Source organism: Pholcus phalangioides, unplaced genomic scaffold (assembly GCF_987345545.1).
Source record: "Pholcus phalangioides strain wild (caught in Gottingen) unplaced genomic scaffold, Ppha-v1.0 ptg000007l_1, whole genome shotgun sequence".
Classification (NCBI taxonomy): Eukaryota; Metazoa; Arthropoda; class Arachnida; order Araneae; family Pholcidae; genus Pholcus; species Pholcus phalangioides.
The window spans coordinates 6,481,158-6,496,734 of NW_028301600.1; the positions used below are offsets into that span (position 1 = coordinate 6,481,158).

The following is a 15,577-nucleotide window of genomic DNA, read 5'->3' on the forward strand; positions in this document are numbered from 1 at the left end:
TTCTCCGATATTATCCGTACAAACTTTCACTTGTGCAGGGGTTGCTTCCACATGATTATGCTGCTACTGCTCAACTCCGGTTCTCACTGCAGTTTCTAGCTCGCGTTGAGGTAGATTCAGAATGGCCTTGGAATATCCTCTGGATAGATGAAGCTCATTTTCACTTAGATGGTGCAGTCAATACTCACAACTGCCAAATTTAGGAAACTGGAAAATCTGCATGCTATCTTAGAGGTTCCGTTGCATTCACCAAAAGTGATGGTATGGTGTGGATTTACTGCATCATTTATTCTCTGTCCCTACTTCTACAAGGAGTTACGTTCTACAGGTCCAGCGACATGTTTGATCACCAGGAAGAGATATGCATTGCTGTTACAGAACGAAATTGTTCTGAATCTGCAAGCACGTCACTGCCTTGCAGACGGAGCTCCTCCACACATTGCAGTGTGTGTTAAGAAAATGTTCTTAAAACACATTTTACAGAAGAACATTTCATCAGCCGGCACTTCCCTAATCTATGGCCTCCCCAATCCGTAGACCTTAATCCATGAGATTTTTGGCTGTGGGGGTATTTGAAACATCTGGTAAGTCGTGATAATCCAAGAAGTTTACCTGATCTTGAAGGCAGCATTTCACGCCACATGCTGAACATTTCAACGCACACACTTCAGTCAATTGTGGAACATGCCATCTTGCAATTTCACATGGTATCTGAAAATGATGGCCATCATGTGGAACATGTTTTGTTGCAGTAACAATTGTAAATGTGTTTAACAATTGTTAAAATTTGCCTAAATGTGGGATTTCTCAATAACACGCCCTCTGGTGGCGATATGTGCAACTAATTTCCTCCCCTGAAACAAATTCCCATCACTTTATCAAGTCCACAAAATTTCACAATTTTCTGATGACTGGTTTTGCCTGTAGGCTACTTTAAAATAGGGTCTTTTAATTATGGACACCCTTTGTATGTATATATATATATAGATCCGTGGTCCCCCTTTACTCATGTATGAAATTTCATGATGAAGTCTTGAATAAGACTCTCTCTGAAGTGCTTTGTGTGTGTGTGTGTGTGAATAGAATCCTTTTAATTATACCTACCCTGTACATTAATGGCTGGCAAATGTGATAATTCAATACAATACTTGACACACAATCTCATATTATTTATAAATTAAAATAATAAAATTACTATATCTAATGTCCTTTTGTAATAATTAGTGAGCAGCATAGCTTTCATTCATTTGCATTAAAAAATTGTTTTGACTCTTATTATTAGTATAAACAAGCTTTAATTTTTTTAATGAATGTTTATGTTTCTATTATTTACACCAAGAATAAATACTATAAATATTTTTCAGTAGCATATTGATCCCCAGATTTATATACTTTAGAACCGTTAAAAATGGCAAAGGTCAATCAAAATTGATTAAAGTATAAACTTTCATTCATATAATGCAGTCTTAGTGTGCATTCAGGTAATACTATGTTCCATTCAATATAATTCATATTTACATTCAAATACATATATCTGTATATACATATTTATAGAGGGGAAAGAAAAAAATATTTTTTATGTTTTATACTGCTGGGTTATATAATATTTTAGAAACTCATTACTAAAGGCAATGAAACATAGGAAATGTGCACTGTTATACATATCACAGTGACCTCAAATAGTGTCACAGCTTAGCAGTATTACTGTAATAATCACACTGTATAGTAATAATCACACTGTATATATCTTTGTTCTTTTGGCGGAATTCACAAGAAGTTAATCTTTTGGCATTTATATATATATGAATACATCATATAATCCTCATACACTTTATACTATAAGAATGATACCAAGAAGTTTTTGTTTTGTATTTCTGAATACTTCTGTGAAACATGAAGCACAAATACTGCACATACTTGTTTCAAAAAAGCCCCAAGATAAATATCTAGTTCTCAGAATGCAAAAATAATGCTGGAAATTTTCAAAGTCATTGTCTCACTGTATTAAATGGCACATCAGGTACTTGGCATTCTGAAGGCATTCCCCCTTTTGTTAAGAGGCATTTTTTCACATAGACATCTTAATTCTTTCACAGATTTAATCCTCTCAACCAAAACTATCAGCAGACATCATAGCTCTCTGTAGATTTTCAGGTAGATTCACCATAGCTGAATGATGAAAAAGCTTGTACCATCCAATAACAATATTTGAAAGATCCAAATCATCAAGCATTATCTGTGCTACTCCCATAAAAGCTTTTTTTTCCATTCTTCCATAGTCACCCCAGACTGTAACCTACAAAAGAAAGTACAAAAATTTTATAAGATGACAAATGACAAGAAATAACGCAAAAAGACTGCATATGCTTAAGATGCTTGTGGATGATCCACAGCTGACTTTAAAAATGCTAGCAAATGAATTTGGGATTACCAAGGCCCCTGCTGACTTCTTTTTCTTTCCCTGGTTCAAGGGAGTTATGAAAGTGCTACAGTAAGTTTCTTTGTAGTGAAACTTTATGCTTAGTTAGGTATTGTTCCATTGCATTGTGACATCAACTTTCACACTCAATGCATTCTATTTATTGCTCTAGTCATCTCTGTTTCAGCTTAGTGTTTACAATGCTGGAGAAAAACCGTTAGAATGCATTGAGTGTGAAAGTTGATGTCACAATGCAATAGAACAATTTGTGAACATAAAGTTTTGCTACAAAATGGGGAAAACTGAGAGACCCATAACATGTTGATGAAAATGTACAAACAGAAGCGGTGAGTGAAAAATATGTTTACGACCTGGTTCAAATGCTTCTCCAATGGAAAAAAAACTGTCAATGATGAGCTGCATTCAAGTCTACCTTGTTAAAGCAGAGCACCAAAAAGATCATTGAACGAATGAAACAGATGCTTGTGAATGATCTGCGGCAGACTTTAAAAATGATAGAGGATGAATTAGGGATTAGCAAGGTCTCCGCAGACTTCTTTTTGTTTTCCTGGCTCAAGGAAGTTATGAAAGGTCTATAGTAAGTTTTTTTGTAGCAAAACTTTATGTTTAGGCGTTGTTCCATTGAATTGCGACATCAACTTTCACACTCAATGCATTCTATAGGTAGCCCTGGGCTTCAGCTTAGTGTTTACGATGTTGTGGAGGGGGTATCTTTACATGTCACTCAAAGCACATGTGTAGGAGCATGTTTCTAACCCACGTTGTTCTTTAAATATTGAACCATTCACCAAACTTTTTGAGTGGTGCACCTTGTATACACAACTAGGATTACGAGATTTGAAAACTGAGAAAGAGGAGGCCTGTGCACGCACCCTTGATGATGTCATGTTCCCCAATTTTCACAACAGATGGCACCACTTTTCTTCCAATCACCATATTAATTACCCATCACCATATTAATTTTTCACAATTAAAACAGAATCATCATATATGTTAACACTAGAACTGCAGCACTTTCGGTATACCTAGAACCGCAGACTGGGTCAAATTGACCCAAACCAAGAAGAAACTGTTTCATAGTGAAAATCGGAATTTCTTTTCGGTTCCTGTGTTTTCCCTACTTTCATTCAATGGTGTTTAATTGTGTAGTCATAACAGGAAACTATATTTGTTTATGAGTATAAAACAGGCTTCAAAATTAGCTAAAAAAAGATGTAATTCATTAAAAATAAGATTTAATATACATTACAAAAATTTTTTCAGTAATCCCACAATATGAGAAATATATTAAATAAGCACATCAAATTAAGTATGAGGCGGTCTATAATATGATTCTGTTATTATATTGATTTCTTACTGATAAGTGGAATTTATGATGAGCAGTTTGAAGCAATTTTTTTTTCTATTATTCTTGCACATTCACCGCATGTTGAAGTTCCACAGTCCATGCAAAAAGTAACAGTTGTTTCCACATTTTGATGTTACCCGACATCAGACTCGTTTATTTTATTTATTTATTTATTGATTGATGGCTCCTAAACAGTTGCATGTTTAAGAGCCCATGAACACATTTCCTCTTGTGCAAGAGCAACGCATATGATGAACATAGCTCTTCAATAAGATTTTAGAGAAACTGCGTTCAAAAAATAGTTCTGGCCTTCTGTACTGCCCTATACAAAATACAGAATTTTTTTTAATAGTGAGATCTAGGATGTTGTAGAAAACGTGAACAGGCCACCCCCATGATGCAACCTTCACAGAATATTTTCTGGCCACTTGATCGGCTGCAATTTCAACAAGCTGTGTTGAATTGTAGTGTAGAATAGTTTCTGGAAGCATTTTGGGGCTTCCACTGCTGATATCGACTGTCAGATGAAGCGTGCTGAGTAATGAAACATTTTTATCTTTTTGATAGATTTTGAAAAATATCTTCCTTGATAAATTTTCATTACGAAATCATTGTATTCCAGTAGCAATGTCTCATGCAACTGTAGTTTTACTATGTTCATTGCATCAGATAACATTGCTCTTCAATTTCGTCCCACCCTCCCTACTAAGCTTGCATTTTTTTGGCTTTTAGCGTTTGAGCCAGCTTCAGTATAGTGAAAGAAGGTGTCAGTTGAGGCATTTCTGCCCTTGTTCTCATATTTTTTGATCAGTTGCATCATGGAAATCCATTCAAAACGTATTTGGAGCAAGCCAGAATTTTATTCTTTTTCCGCGACATCGTTTGCCTACAGAAATTTCAGCTACGTGTTTTTTCTAGAGTTAAGCTTTTACTTTCCCAAAAACCTTTCTTGAGTCCCACCAGAATATCAGGTATTAACATTTACAAAGGAAAAATATTTAGCTCTACTTGTGGTTCCTCATTGAAAAAAAAGATAATCTTCTCTGATAATAAATAGGTCTTGACCTTGAAAAACCTTTATTCTTCCTTATCTTCATTTAGAAATATGTTTTAGAAAGAGTAACAATTTCCAAGACAAGTATACATTCCCTTTTTCCTATAGAATAGTACGTTGGGTCAAAATGGCCCAAACCGCGGTTCTAGTTATAAGTGTTTATAACTCTGAAACACTAAATGCGAAGAGAATAAAATTTTCCTGAATTAATATTCATATGTAATATCATGAAAAGTCACAAACATTTTTTATCATCTGCCCTAAGTTTTCGAGATAAATGAAAATGAAGTTTGATTTGGGTCAAATTGGCCCACTCCGCGGTTCTAGTGTCAAGGAAATTTGATAAATTTGGTTATTATGCATAATCATCAGCTGTTATGCATAGTTACCAACCATTTTTGTAAGTTTAATAAATTTTGTTTTACTACATTTACCAGTGATTATGCGTAGTTCCCAGCTCATATTGGTAAATATGATAAATCGTAAATAAATTACACAGTGTTACAAAAAAAAAAAATTTCGGTGCCTGGAACTGATTTTGACTATTTGGTGTGCTGGCTTTAAATATGAAAAACAGTTTTTCTCTAACAGAAAGTTAATTAATTCCTTCAGTTTTTGAGATTCCGCATAGCCCAATTATGCAATATTTTAACATTGAGTAGTATTTAAGTTTTTTATGCGGATTCGTTTTCCTCTGCTTTTTTCTTCCTTCTTTATAGTGCTATCAGCTGCTTGTATGAGGCCAGTGTTTATTGACATAACCTAGTGTTTACAAATACAAATACAACACCACAACAGGCAAAATGCCCAGCGAGGTGGCTGAGAAAAAGATGCCCATAACAAACTAACATAACTAACATCTAACATAACTACTGTTTATAGTTGGGAGGGTGTCCATACATGGCAGTCAGTGTGTTCGTTTTCTCTTTTGTATTTTATTTTTTATTTAGATCTTGTTGCTCCATGTGTCCAAGTTAAATGTGTGTCATCCAGCTTTCATGAAGCATGGTTGTGGGACACAATACGGATTTAAATAAACTTTTAAGTGTTTATTAATCTGTTCCAGGGTTCTCATTTCGCAAATCGTGAACAACTACATAACTTATAAAGCTCTTTGCTTTGAGAGCTAATGAAAAGAAAGAATGACATCCAATTGAAGAAGTTATACTAATCATCCTGATGTATTCTGTTACATATGCGGTGAGTACACCCTAAAAGAGAACAGAAGAGCCATTTTGTTAAAAGAGTTTACCTTTGGTACTTTAGCGTTAATCTTGGTGACCAGGGTTGGTCTGATTTTGCCAAACTCGAAAAAACCCAGGCGAAAAAACCCGAAAAACCTCTTTGAAAAAACTCACCCACCAAAAAAATTACACCTTAAAAATACACTTTCTTGCAAACAGTATGCTTTCTAATGATGTTATTGCATTGTCATACACTATCTAAAGAGGAAATACATTAATAAATCTATGTATTCCATGCTATTTAGATTATAGGGGTTACAGAAAACCCTTGAAAGAACCCATGAAAAAACTGACCAAACATTAACCTTAAAACTGCAATTACTTGCAGACATTTTGCTTTCTAATGGTGCTATTGAATTGTCACACTATATAAAGAGGAAATGTATATTTAGACAGGGTCTCTACCAAATACAAAAAGCAAAATTCGGTAACTTTTCTGGGACTTTTTGGTGATCTTTCCTCATTCGCAGGGCTCCTACTCAAAAAATTAGAAAAAGTAGGAGGGGGAGGGTACCTCTCTCTTAGACAACATAACCAAAAAAAATCCTTAGAATTTTTTTTTTTCAAAAAATTAAAAAAAAAATTTTCTCATAGCCCTATTTCAATACCCTATAAGACTGACTCAAGTCAAAGCAAAATGACAGAAATGACTTGGTTACAAAAACAATTTTTGGCCAAAATAGGGTCTTAGTAACCACAAATAATTCTTTTCTGCTCTCCTCACAATATATATATTACTTTTTTTTGGGGAGTCTTCCACAGTCCAGTCTGCCAACTCTCTTCGACAATACACACAGCACATTATGAGCATATGTAAATTTTTCAAGAATGATGCTCTTTCGATACCACTTCCAAAAGCATAGTGCAAAAGTGTGTAAATTACAAAAGATCTGATATAAATAATGGTGGTCAAGATGGACCAGATGGTTTTATTGCATTGTCCATCTGTTTTAAAAAGGATCTGTTTAAATTTTAGTGTTCAATGCCAGTGTAATCATTTTGCCAGAGTGGTGCAATGGTAAGATGCTCGTCTTCCACGATGAAGGTTACCATCAAGGTCCACAGGTTCGAATCCAGGGAAGAACATGAGAAATAAGTTATTTACCTACCAAGACTGGGGTGACCACTGATAAATGGTGCCTTTATTTTGACAATCATTTTGACAAATGAAGCACTTTCATTTCTAGCTCTTTACTTGAGCATTGTAAATATTGTTTATGTTTTATGCCTCTGCATACCCTAAAAATACAAAAGACAATTGAATGGTATTGGGTATCATTAAAGTCATAAAACCTAGAATAGGTCTATTTCCCAACTGCTTTGTTATGCAAACTGTTGTTTCACCTATACATAAAATGTTGCACCACAGTTTTGAATGATGAATGTTAATAACTGTCTATGACCATGAAGTAGTAAATACAAAATTATTTTTTTTAACTAGGCAGACATTTTTAACGAGTATTATATTTGTAGAACCCTCAAACTAAGCAAATGAAAAGTTACTAAACCAACAAATGGTCTACATACATCCGGCTCCCCCAAATAAACCTCAAGCCACATATGCCCCCCTCCCCCCCACGCAAAAGCATAAGTGGATACAGGTTGTTTCCCTAACAAGGAGGGGGGACTAATGCCCACCTTCTGCTCTTCTGCCTAAGCCAATAATTTTTTAATGGGGGGGGGGGGCGGCGGCGATCATCTTTATTGTCCTTCCCCCTGTATCCCCCACCCATTTCTTCAACCAACCTCAGGAATATTCAATCAATCCATTCCTGCATACACCCTTACGGGTCATATATATGTATGTCTAGCAACCCTAGATCCCCAATCCTCATCAATGTTTTTGTCACATGGGAGTGCCGCTGTGGTGGTCGAGTGGTTATAGTGACGGACTCGCGATGCGAGGATCCGGGTTCGAACCCCACAGTGGTGGTCGACTGAAGTTGGTTTTCTGTGGTTCCCAACTTCAAGGCGCGAATGCGAGCCGATCTCCCAGTTAAAAAGTCTCGCCACAGAGAGCAACAGGCCTACAACGTTACAAATATTCAATCATTACACTTCACTCATAATTTGAAGTATAGATGGCAGCACTGAAATATCATACACAACACTAGCTACACGCTCAGACTGTTAGGTGTACACACTCACTTTGTTCCAGACTCTGTCACGAAGCCGGACTGGAAGAGATCTCGGCAACGGGATAAGTTCGGTGGCAGAGCCCCTGGCGTTCATTCATTCATGTCACATGGGAGTTTCTTTTCCACCTACAACAAAACTTTTCAAAGCAAGCTCTGTGGGAGTACCCACGCTCGTTCAAAACGCGTCCTGCGAATGCAAAACTACTGAACACACTACTGATCGATATCAAGCTGTGTGCACAACAGCCATGTTGTGCTGCAATGCATAGCAATAGTGGGCTCAAAACAGAGCAAAAGACCTGAATAATGTTGAAAGAAGCAAGGTGTAATTGATCGAGCAGTTTGTTCAACGATCGGCACAGACTGTCGAAATCAGCAGTTTGCCATCAGAATCAACGCGCATGGCCAGACAGGGATGTGCATCAGAAGAAAACACCGCCTTAATAGAATGTGCACTAATGAGACTATTTCTTTACTGATTCCATTACAGCGTGCAGGCAAAACGTATTGGCACAGGTAAATTAAAAAAATTAGAAGAAACGTTTGTTATATACAAGAGCGTATGCCTTTATGTTATATACCTTTTTTGTTATATGCCTTTTTTGTTATATACTTGGTTTTGGCTCAACCAAGCCAAAACTTAAGGGTACAAACATAGTCCAGCCGATTTTCCAATTCAGAGGGAAGCGCAGTAGAGGAGATAACTCTTATTTTTGTTTTTTCACACTATAAATTCACTATACGGGGCCCATGAAAAATTTGACCTGGACCCGCCAAAGTTCTCAGTTTAGCAACGGGCAGGCAGAGCGATACGTTCACACCTTAAAGCAATCTCTTCGGGTGATGCAAAGATTTCCCGGAAATATCTACCAAAAAGTGAGTACGTTTTTGCTGAATTACAGAAAAGCGCCGAATGCGACTACCATGCAAAGCCCAGGAATGTTATTCCTGAAAAGAGAAATCCGAACTAGAATAGACTTAGTCAGGAGACTGAGCCAGGAGATCGTGTGGCTGTGCGAGATTACAGATCCGCCAATAACAAGTGGAAATTCGGAATTGTTCTCAACAAAGACTGAGTTCTACACCACACTGTAGATGTAAATGGAACTCTCTTCCGATGTCACATCGACCAGATGAGAGCAGCTGGCAATCAAGTTCAGCCAACCTTGGTGGTACCCAGAGTTCCAGGCAAACTTTCATCAACTCCTGTCGCTGCTGACTCTAAGGTACAGATTGCTCCAGAAGAACAGACAACTTCGGCAGAGATCAGTAGTGATCTACCAACACCAGCTAAGGCACCAGTGATGTCCAGCACTCCCATTCCTTTGCAACGTTCCCAACAAACGAGGAAAGCTCCTGTACGGTTGGATCTTTAAATTAGCGGGGAGGAATATGGTGTCCTTATAACAAATGACTAAAAGAACTAAACTGATAAGAACATACAACGCCACCCAGTGCTGTGTAAGGGGAACTAGTGAGTTCCACCCTGGACATCAAGTAGATAAGATGTCTACATGTTCTGCTCCTTCCGCTTTATAAATTCTTCCTATCTATATATGTATGTAATCTATCTAAGTCTAACATAATCATAAATACTCATCAAAATAAATACCCATGTGTTATCCACTTGGCTCACAAAGTGTTAAAGAAACACATCACATAGATTACTAGGTCTATTATATTTATGTAGGCTACAACATATATAACTTGTTTTACTCATGCTACAGTATCATAAACCGGAAAAAAACCCCAAAAAACCAAGGCTTTTGCTAACCTTGTTGGTGACCAAGATAAAGTTGGGACTCCACATACATTTTTAGTGTGTAAAACTTGTACAAAACATCTACAACAGTGGACTAATGGGGAAAAGAAGGGGTCTAAAGGAGTCAATACCTATTGCTCTCACTCACCCAAAATGAAAGACGAATACAATACTATCACTTTGGTAGTGAAAAAGACTAAGTTTCACAAAAATAAATGAGTAATTTGTGTGGACTTAAAAACTGTTAACTTTCTCCTTGGTCAGCAAGGGGGCTACATGAAATATCCTTGCTTTGTGTGCCTATGGGATAGAAGAGCCAAACCAAACCACCAGATAGGAAAGAGTGGCCTATGAAAGAGAACATGGTTGTCAGAGAAAGAAATGCCATTCGTGAACCATTAGCCAGACAAGACAGAATCATCTTGCTTCCCTTGTATATAAAGCTAGGGTTAATGAAACAGTTCATGAAAGCTCTTGATCACAGGACAGCCCTTGCTTTACATACATAGGACAAAAACTGCATGTAATAAATACAGAAATACTTAAAGCTGGAATTTTTGATGGTCCTCAAATCAGACAGCCCATAAATGAACCTCATATCATAGATTTTATGAATGAGACAGTATGGATCTCATTTGTTCTTGTTGTCAAGAAATTTCTTGGCAACCACAAGGCTGAAAACTATGCTGAACTAGTTAACAGCATGCTCGACAACTTTAGAGACCCTGGTTGTAATATGAGCATAAAAGTTCATTACTTGCTTAGACAGTTTCCCAGAAAATCTAGGTGCTACTAGTCAGGAACAAGGTGAACGATTTCACCAGCACATAAAAACAATGGAGGACTGATACCAGGGTAAATGGGATACTCATATGATGGGAGATTACTGTTGGAATCTTCAAAGAAGAGACCGTAAACAAAGTTCACTTAACAATTCCAGACAAAAGAAGCTTTCGAAGTGGAAAAGAATAACTTCCTTTTGTTTTTATCTGATTCTCTCCATTTCTGGTTTTTAATTAAGCTATTAACATTTACAGGAGTGTTGCTGTGTTTTTTTCAATCAATTGTTTTTTTTTAATTTAATGCTATAATTTAATGTGTTAATGTGAATAATGCTATTTTCATATCACACAAACAAGAGCTGATCGGCGAAAACTAATGACCTATTCGTTTTCAGCACATGAAACAACATAAAGTCAGTTAAAAACAACCCAGGCACCAAAATCAGTGTTGTGTGCAGCATTATTTACATTTACTGAAAATTTTATTCAAATTTCAGTGTAAGATAATGGATTCGATCAGTGTTGCTTATATTAAAGAATGTTGATAAATGTGAAGAAAGCTAACATTATAATACTGATAATAATTTATATTTTTTTTAACATTGGTTCTGACCCAAAATCATTTTTTTGATACGCCAATAATGGATGAAAGGGGACAGTTGGCCCCCCTTTCGATAGGAGGTCTAGGTTAGAGAGCAATGTAGGCATGTGTAGTGCATTCAATGACTTTTTCACGTTGGTTTTTAATGGAGAAAATGATATTCAATATACGGGTGTTGCATGGGGTAATAAAATCCTCAATGATATTCAAGTGGAAGACGTGGAGGTCCTGAATCTTCTAAAAAATGTATGTGCAAGCAAAGCACCAGCACCAGATGATATCTATCCCAGGGTCCTCAGGAAATGTGCTAATGAATTGTTAGGGCCAGTTGCACAGATATACAAGAGTAGTGTTGCTGAGGGTATCGTCCCAAGGGATTGGAAACTTGCTAATGTTGTTCCGATATTTAAGAAGGGTAGTAGAGAAGCTGTGTCCAATTATCATCCAGTGAGTTTGATGAGCTCCCTCTCAAAACATTTTGGAAATTATCATCAAAAGGATGTTTGTGAAGTGAATAGACGAGAACAATGTATTGTCGGATAATCAGCATGGGTTCAGGAAGGGGAAGTCATATGTGACTAACCTCCTTTGCTTCTATGATCATGTGACGAAGGTTTTGGGTAAAGGAAAAAATGTTGATGTTGCTTACCTTGATTTCCAGAAAGCATTCCATTGGGTCCAACATGGTAAACTCTTGAAGCATTTACACGAGATTAAAATTGGGGGCAACTTGCTGAATTGGATAGAATCATGGTTAAGAGATAGGTCGCAACGAATTATGGTGAACGGGGAATTCTCTGATTGGACAGGCGTCACAAGTGGAATTCCTCAAGGAAGTGTCCTTGGCCCCATACTTTTTCACTTTTTATCAATAAACTCGATCAGTGTATCGATGCGGTTGCTAGCAAATTCACAGATGACGTGAAGCTAATGGGGGTAATCAGGAATCAAAGTGATAGGGAGTTGCTGCAGACCAACTTAAACAGTATTGCAGCATGGGCAAATAAATGGAGCATGACGTTTAGCATTGATCAGTGCATGGTTGCTCATTTTGGTTCAAACAACCCACGGTTCTCATACAAGTTGAATGGTGTCTCTATCCCGGATGCAAGTAGGGTCACTGATTTGGCAATTCTCATTGACGAGCGGCTTCGTTTTTCTGAACATTGTTCATCGGTGGTCAAAAAAGCGAATAGAATGCTTGGTCTCATTTTCAAAAAGGTCTCTTCGCGTTCTCCTAAAGTCATTCTTCCGCTTTTTCGAGGCTTAGTTCGTCCTAGACTGGAGTATGCTGTAAGGTTTTCGAGACCATACCTACAGAGGGACATAGACTTGATTGAAGGGGTGCAGAGAAGTGCTACGTGTGTCCTTATTGGCACACGGGGCTTGAGTTATGAAGAGAGACTTCATTTATTGAATATGTTTACATTGGATGAATGCAGGTGTCGAGGAGATATGATCGAAGTGTTCAAAATTTTCAACGGTATGGATGGGATGGATCACGAACTTTTAGTACACCGCCAATCGACTGCTTTTACAAGGGGACATCAGTATCGATTGGTAAGGGACAATGCGAGGTTATGGTGTCGCAGGGAATTTTCTCTAATAGGGGTGTTAATAAATGGAATAGCTTACCCCCGGAGGTAGTAAATTGTAACACAATTGACATGTTTAAAAGAAATATGATAAACATGTTGAGGTAAATCAAGAAGCTATCCATACTTAGAATAAGGCAACCATAATGTTCTTTATGGGCGTTGTATAATATTTTATTATGTGTATATATTGTTTATAATTTTGTTTCCATCTTCCCTCACTTTCAATGAACTGTGCATATTATCCGGTCAGTTTTATTACTTAGCCTGGAGTAAGGAGAACGTTTCTTTCTCTACCGTCAGAAGTTTTTTTTAAATCTTTTGGGAGTGTTGTTTTGTTTGCAAGAGGAATCATTATTGAGTGTTGTTTGCATCCTATTTTCCTTATTTCTGAATGAAATAGGTAACCCCCCCCCCCCCACTTGCTTCAGTACATGGCATGGCTGTTGATGAGTAAACAATAGTATTCTCAAAATGAATATTGCAGTTTTCTTCTTCCAGAGCTATTTTTCCGACTTTATTTTTCATGTTATCTTGGGACAAGCTGGGCCATGGTTAGAACAGCATCTGACCTGCTTGGAGGGAACTTGGATTCACCTGGGAATTTTGAGGGCGTTGGTCACCGCATTCAAAATGCGTGGAAAAAAAATATACATGCGCAAGCACTCATGTCAATGAAATGATATATGTTTCAGAGTGAAAAAAAATCCCCTGAAAAAAAAGAAAGTGACTGCAGAAACCTGAAAAGATGGACAAAAGTGTGAATTAAACGTCGTGTGTGTGTATAAAACGTCGAAGGCACTTGAAATGACACCAAAAAGAAGGACGGATGGTAACCCTATATACAACTAAAATTAGTCAACTGATTATATTTGTGATAAATGTTTTAAATATGTAAAGAATACAAAGTGAATAAAAAATTATGCTCACTCTAATTAAAAAAATAACTATAAAAAATGTGCAAGAATAATTTTATAGAATTGTTGTAATAAACTTGATAAATGGTTTTTTTTAAGTTAAATTTTTTTCAAGGTTTGCTGTATTTTGAGTCAGTGGTGACTGGTGGCCATATTGCAATGTTGTGTAACCACCAGTTCTTCAAAAAAAAGAAAAAGGAAATGTATTTTCTAAAAAAAAGTTTTCTAATTGACTCTTTTATCACAGTTGATTTTTTTAAACTTTGGATTAATAGCAATAATCAGTGTTTTGGTCTAACAAATGACTAATTATAATTAATAATTACTAGTCAACTATTGTCACTTAATAGTTATTAATTGACACAAAGTTATTATCATTACAATATTGCAAAACATTTTAAGAAAATAATTATTTCATAATTATCACTCTCTTCCAATGATTGTGGGGTGGTCCTTTGCTCTCTCAAAGGGCCTATTTCCAATCATTGTTTTCCAGTTAATTTTGAAAATGCTAAGATCTTTTCAATGCAGTCTATACATCTAATGCCATCAATGGGTAGCCACAGGGAGATATGAGATCCCCCACAAAATCTGTCCAACAATGTGTATTCTGACTTGTTCAGGACCCCTTTCATGCTGGTAGACAAGTCGCCGTAATTTCCGATAATTCTGTACTGTCCTCAGACTTCAATATAGTTATCAATTATCATACATAAAAATATTAAACGTCAAAGACAATTTCTTAGTCGCCATGGTGACCTAGTGCCTGGGATTTGTCAAGCCCTGTATTTTTCCATCAGATTATTTTGAACAGAAATTTTTTGACAAAGCTGAAATTTTTTGATGCTTAGAAATAAAATTTAAGTTGACTGAATTTAGTACTGATAAAAGAATACAAAACTGCATAATAATAAATAATAAGAAATAATTAAAAAATAATAGATAATAATAAATAACTGAATTGATAACATTTTGAGAAATAACATGAGGAAACATCGGCAGGCCATGATGAAAAGCTTCGAGGACCAAATCTGGCCATGCGTTGAAGACCCCAGGCTTACAGGGGGTCTTTGCTATACGTAATATGGAAGGCTTGAGCCAGGGGGTGAACTATCTCTGCGGTCCTTAGCCGAAAAAAAGTAGTTAAGCCCCGATTTGTCCTTAGATGGCCAGTAGTTCGACTTTTCGATACTATCTCTAAGCTAAGGACTTTTTTTTAGTAGTTACTTAGGACCGCTGCTAAGGACTGCCTAGCACCAGTCCTAAAGCAGCAAGAAAAGTAGTTCACGGCGGCCATCTGGGAAAAGAGGAAATTTCGTCTCTGGCCGCGAGTTCTCGCTGTGATATTTAGCGATGAAATATGCTGTTTTTTTTTCGAATTAAAAAATTTTTTACGATAATAATGACAGATAAAACTTGGATTATATCTTCGGTGTCATCAAAGTTGAAGTGATTCATCGTTATATCCTCCAAAACCTGCTGTAGTATACATACGTGTATGTTGACATCGGCGATCGAAGCCCCGACGAAGTGCTAGCATGTTCATTACTGAGGTAAGAATTATTTTATTGCTATCGAACTATATAAGAAAAGTGTTAGAGATATTATTAATATTTTTTTGCTCGGTAAATGCGTTATTTAAAAATATAAATGGACATTATGTCACGCAATCAATAGGGCAATGGATGTCACTTGG

At 36.6% G+C, this 15,577-nt stretch overlaps 1 protein-coding gene across 1 annotated transcript in view; it reads right to left on the reverse strand.

The window, feature by feature from the left end:
- Positions 1–960: 960 nt before the first annotated feature.
- Positions 961–15,577, reverse strand: part of LOC149084851 (regulating synaptic membrane exocytosis protein 2-like) — a 229,740-nt gene continuing 215,123 nt past the window's right edge. Inside the window, exon 20 of the mRNA XM_089232581.1 lies at positions 961–2,296. Coding sequence (XP_089088707.1) covers positions 2,108–2,296 — 189 coding nt within the window. The 3' untranslated portion in view covers positions 961–2,107. The remainder of the gene's footprint in view (positions 2,297–15,577) is intronic.